At 45.0% G+C, this 6,000-nt stretch overlaps 1 protein-coding gene across 1 annotated transcript in view; it reads left to right on the top strand.

Moving 5' to 3' along the window:
* The first annotated feature begins 420 nt into the window (after nt 1-420).
* LOC147462489 (nucleotide pyrophosphatase/phosphodiesterase-like) overlaps nt 421-6,000 on the top strand; it is a 145,259-nt gene continuing 139,679 nt past the window's right edge. The window contains exons 1-3 of the mRNA XM_086493680.1: nt 421-481; nt 2,749-2,768; nt 2,850-2,975. Of these exons, the coding sequence (XP_086349806.1) occupies nt 421-481; nt 2,749-2,768; nt 2,850-2,975 (207 nt within the window). The remainder of the gene's footprint in view (nt 482-2,748; nt 2,769-2,849; nt 2,976-6,000) is intronic.

Genomic DNA, 6,000 nt, shown 5'->3' with positions numbered 1-6,000 from the left:
GGGGTGAGTATGCAACATCTCTTTACACAGTTCTAGGACAGTCACATCTACCAGACCCCCTGATGCCATCGCTAAAGACATGCATTTTCTTTACCGCTGAGATGGTGAATAAATCTATTGACAAGATAAGGACTAGGAGAGCATATGATCATGATGGATTGGTAGCGGAACACATTATACATGCTCGAGAAATGCTTGCAAAACTTCTAGCATTGATATTCGATTGAGACATGTGTGAGGGATTTCTTGATACTTGGAGTATGTTGATTGTTGTGCCTATTTTCAAGGCAGGAGATCCAATGATGCCTGCTATCTATCACACCATTATGATTAGGCACACTCTTGCCATGTTATATGCTTCTATTCTTGAGTAGCGATTGAGTAGATGAGCAAAGAGAGCATGCATACGAGCATCAAGACATGCAGGTTTCAAGAGATGTTTTCCCACTCACAGCTATTATTGAGGAGGGCAAATCACATGGTAAGAGAATTTATTGTACTTTTGTGCACTTCCAAAAAGCATTTAACACAGTCCCTAGAGCTTGACTGATGCGCATGTTCCAAGAGATGGGTGTACCCACATAGCTGGAGAGGATGCGTTTGTAGGTTCAGTTTCAAGAACCTCGAACGAAACTATGGCTTTTCGACACTTTGGTCACATCAGCTATGCTTTATGGGGTGCATATTTGGGGGCCATCAGTGGACCGCCATAGCCGGGCTAGCAGTACTGATGGATGGAAGTGCATGGAGAGGCCTCTGGTCTCTATGATTTCTCGGATGATTAGGGCCAAGCCCTGTGTACCACATGAGATTATCAGTGTAGAGCTCGCTACTCCACCACTCGACATCTAGGCATTCACCAGATCCATTTCTTTCATGCGTAGTATCTGGGATCTCCCTAGAGACAGATATGCCCATCTAGCTTTGGAGTCTTCGGTACAGCTTGCCTCACAGGGAGACACCTCTTTGCTGGTATGCACATATGACAACTTGGTTCAAGCTGCATGGTTTTGACATGGATAGACTACCCCCTTTCCAGTATTTGCTGAACGCACCCTCCTTGTCTCTTACACGGACCGAGATCACTCAACTCATCAAACATGACTTGATTCAATTAGACACTAGGAGGACATGTATACAACCTATGCATGTGCTTGGCACGAAGATGGATTTCTATAGAGAGCATATCCTTGAGCTTACAGAGGATGGTTTTGTGATTAGAGCCGCCTACATGGACACTCATCTATCCCATGGATTACGATGTGCTATTGATAGATGCGGACATCATCACATCAGTTAGAGATTGAGACTGGTAGAATTAGAGGAGTACCAGCAGAGGCCACAATTTGTCAGCTATGCCATATAGAGACAGAGATTGAGTTACATCACATCTGTCAATGCCTATTCTACAATGAGATACGAGGCTGTTTCCACTGCCTATTTAGAGAGGGTTTTGGACCAATGGCCAAAGTTATGAGATATCAAGATTAGAGATGCCTTGGGCTATTTTTATTGGAGTTGCGCAGACATAGGGAGAACCTCTTGAGGAGACCAGATAGTAGGAGACACTCACAGAGGGAGGTCACTGATTTTTTTAGACTACATGCGTGACATTCAAAGGAGTAGACATCAGATCAGACTTTAGAGTCCACCTGCACCAGAGGTACACTGATCACCAGGGCCATTGAGCTTGGGAAATCCAGACGCCCACGATTGCGAGGGTCATCGAGACATCGGTGGAAGCTGCATCAGAGTCTCCAGACTATTCTGGCACGACATGGGAGACGCCCAGTCAGAGTACTCAACTGAGGAGGACATTGATGAGCTCTGCCAAAGACCGATGCTGGATATCATAGGATAGAATCTTGATTCCTCATTTCATTTCATCCTATTTCATTTCGTTTGATTTCACTTTAGCTCAGTTCAATTTCAGTTTTTCAGTCATTTACACAAACATTGTATCAGATTTACCATTTGTAAACTCTTTTGTCTCATAGGCCACTTTGGCCTTTTGAAGACGTTAATACATCATTTCATTTCATTTCATTTCTCTCTCTCTCTCTCTCTCTCTCTCTCTCTCTCTCTCTCCATGCCTTTCCACTTCACCCCCATGGTATGGCATGAAGGGGAGCATATACAGTTTGTGGGCACAAGTTTGTTTTCTCCAATTTTGAAGCTAGACATTAAGAGCATTTTTTGCAAGTGTTCAATGTAGTGCACAAACACAAATTGGTGATAACAGAAAGAAGAGCGAGTTCTTTCTGTTAGAGTTTTACTTTTTGAGACACATTGTTTCGTCCAAGGGTGGTAGCATGGATCTAGTTCTTACTATAGGCGTGCGGTGTGTGTTGTGTTTGAGAACATATGTTAGTACCAAGTTGTCCGTCCACGCCACTCACACATGGCAAATGCTTCACTTTATGCAACAAAAGCAAGTCAAGTACCCAATTGATTGAAAGGTCTCCCTTGTAGAATTGTGTAACAATGCCCAAATTGGCGTAATTGCAAAAGCACGAGCATATTTCTACTAACCATGGCAAGGTTTGAGTTACAGATAACTATGTCACGTGTGACTACCACTTATATAGATAGATACCCATGCCATTTGGCATGGACGTAGTGGGCCCTCGCATATGAGGCTCGCAGGCCTCGTCAGGTCTATGTAAAATTTCAGCTTTGCAGGACTTTGTACGGCCGGCCCTCGATGACTCCGCCTTGCTTGTCAAAGGCAAAAAGCTCTCAAATCAGTCAAATGTGGATTTTGGCAGGTAACAAGCAGCAGACAAGCGCATTCTCCTGGTTTCGTTTGCATGGCAATTTTCCATCTTCTACTCGTTCTTCTGCTCCAGCAACTTTCGGCAGCAAACGTATTGAACAGAGAGCAGCCCCTTGCGGGAATCTCTTTGCAGCAGGCGACCGTCAATATTGACCCGTCTGCCTCTATTTCTGCCTCTCCCACTTTATTGGGTCTCCAGGTACCGTAGAAGTGTTTGGCATAAACCTGTCAATGTTGGCAAATTCTGTTCTGTTAGTCTACAATATAGGGCAACTAACAAAATTTGATTTTACCATACTCAACCATCCTTTTTGTGTATATGACACAAACTTGATTCATGGAGAACAAGGTTTTGCTGACATTGGAGGTAGTTCTACCTGGACTCGGCACCTATTTCTTTCCCCATTTGCTTCCACCTTATGCTGGCGAACCTCCTTCATTTCAGTAACTAAAGAACTAGGTAGACGAAATAGAAGAATCCTTTTACGACATTACCAGGAACATGAACTTAAGTCTGGCTGGATCCGTAGAAAGTATTTTCACCACGATTTCTTTTTAATTTAGGGACTCTTTGGGCAGTTCATATTGGCAGGACTGTTAAGGTTTTAATAATCCTAACCCCGTGCCCCCGCTCAAGAACTCTTTAGCAGCCGGATAGATGCTTGGACTCCTTCCATCCACAGGTCCAATCTGCGTCCAGAGAACTTTACAGCACGAGTGTCCAACTTGTCCAGCAATCGTCCGGACATGGCAAATCATTTAGGACTTATTTAAACATGTAAACAAAGGCCTGAGAACGCCATCTGTACCGAGAATTTAAAAAGGCAACCGGATCCAAAATAATTCATATGTGCACAAAAATAATATGTTTCTTGAATTCGTAGACTATACAATGGCAGTGAGCCTAGTTACATCCTCTGGATTCTAAACAATTGTCTCCAACTGTAGAACTTCTTGATAATGTTCTAAGAGTTCTCGGTGATCTTTGTAGTTCCCACTCCATCCTCCACTAGGCATCCACAAGGGGAGAGCAATTCTAAATCTTCAAGATGTATCCTTTCCACTTCACCCCCATGCCATGTTATGAAAGGGGAGCTTAGACAGTTTGTGGGCACATTTTTGTTTTCTCCAATTCCGACATCGAGAGCATTTGTTGTACGTGTTCAATGTAGTGCGTGAACACAGATTGATGATTAACGAAAAGAAGAGTGAGTTCTTTCTGTTAGAGTTTTACTTTTTGGGACACATTTTTTTGTCCAAGGGTGGTAGCATGGATCTAGTTTAAGTGGTGGCGACTTGAGATTGGCCTACATCGAAGAATGTACATGATGTTTGTAGTTTTTGGAGATTTGTGCCCTTACTATAGGTGTGTAGTGTGTGTCGTGTTTGAGAGCATATGTTAGTACTGAGTTCTACACGTACTATTGTATGTCGTCATATTTAGTCAATACTATGCATGATGGAGCTGATGGATATATTGTCTTGTGGGTGACTACCATGGGTCTATACCTTGCACTTTCCTTTAAGGGTGAATGTCACAAAGTGATGACATGGCATAGCCTAGAGGACAGAATCCGAGTGAAAGGACCTAAAGAAGCAGAAGAGTTTTCCAACTTACAGTTTATGGCCGAGAGGCCTAAAGGGGTTAGGGTTTTAACCCTAACCCTTCCGAATGTGTAGAACCCGCCGAGGGACCTAAAACCTTGAGGAGGGCGCAAAATTGCGTAGAGCTGATGACATGGCATGCCGTACGAACTGGGGTTAGGGTTTTAACCCTAACCCTTCCGAACGTGCAGAACCCGCCGAGGGACCTAAAACCTTGAGGAGGGCGCAAAATTGTGTAGAGCTGATGACATGGCATGCCGTACGAACTGGCCCGCGAATTGCGGAAGAGCAAGTTGACGTGGCAGCGTGTATGGACAGCCCACTCGACGCTTTCTTTTGGACCTTGATGCTTTCAACTGTGACGCTTTTCATGTAACTGCTTTTGGATAGGCCAAGGGTCTTCATAAGTGTGCTCGGGGCTTCACTCTTTGCTGATTAGCTTGGGAGCATCGCCAAGGAGAGGACCCTTGGACATTGTACTTTGTGAAGCATAATAATAAAGAAATATAGCGCCAATCTTTGGGCCAGTGCGTCTGGGGACGGAACTGCGTCGTTTGGTGTTGATTCTCCTCTTCACTCTCCCTCTTTTCAAGTTCAGCTCAGTTGTTTGCAGTTTTCTCATGAGTTGGTGTATATCTTCGACTTGGGGTGTCCAAGTCTATTACAGTGGTATCAAAGCTCAAATGATTCTTCTTCTATGAAGGATCGGACCCCTTTTCCACAACACACATGGATTCCGACAGTGAACCTGGTAGAGAGGAAACTGTTTCATCTACTGGCACGAGTGAGGAGACTAACGAACGTTCTTAGCGGGAGTCGGCATCTTTTCGAGGAATTGGGAGCCGAGTATGGCCCTCTTCCGCCAATCAGCCATGGCGTTTTGCAGATTCCAGATCAGCCCTGGCGTTTTTGCATCTTGCATCAGCGTTTTGCAGATTCCCGGTGACAGATCAGCCCCTAGCATCAGTGTTTTCAGTTTTCAGCACTTAGACACAGCAGATCCCGCCCCTAGTCTCGCAGACCTCACCTACCCGCAGCAGTTCCTCGCCACATCGTCAGATCAGCCAGCGTTTTCAGATTCAGCCCGCTGTCCGCAGATTTCAGCATCTGCGTTTTCAGCGCATCGTCGTTGTGTCGTCGCCATCGCCGTCCTCACGGACAGAGTGTCAAAATGTAGCAGTTAGCAGATTTGCAGATTTCAGCCCCCTAGCGTTTTCAGATTTCAGCCCGTCTCGTCGTCGTCATCATTGTCGTCGACATCGTCGGCAAGTCCATTGCATCTAGACCATTGTACCAGATTTGTGCAATCAATAGCATAGACCTCTCTCGCCATAGAGAGGGGGGCCCTTGGAGGAGGGTTTGACAACCGTCTGGTGTCGTATTCTTTTCTCTCTCTCTCTCTCTCTCTCTCTCTCTCAGTCTCAGGACCTTCATTCACAGTGTCATTCACTTTGTTTGTGATCATTGCACTCTCTCACTAAAGGAAGGGAAGGCTCTCCCTTCCGTAAGTAAAAGGAACCCTTGAGCACAATTTGGAGCACTCATCTTGAGCAAAGTTTAGCATTCCCTTCCGCTGCACCTTACATTGGTATCAGAGCTTTGACAGTGTTCTGTATCAC

Source organism: Adiantum capillus-veneris, chromosome 2 (assembly GCF_014529385.1).
Source record: "Adiantum capillus-veneris isolate H3 chromosome 2, ASM1452938v2, whole genome shotgun sequence".
In the NCBI taxonomy this organism is placed as follows: Eukaryota; Viridiplantae; Streptophyta; class Polypodiopsida; order Polypodiales; family Pteridaceae; genus Adiantum; species Adiantum capillus-veneris.
The sequence above is the reverse complement of the archived record's forward strand: the minus strand, read 5'-3'. Positions and strand labels throughout refer to the sequence as shown.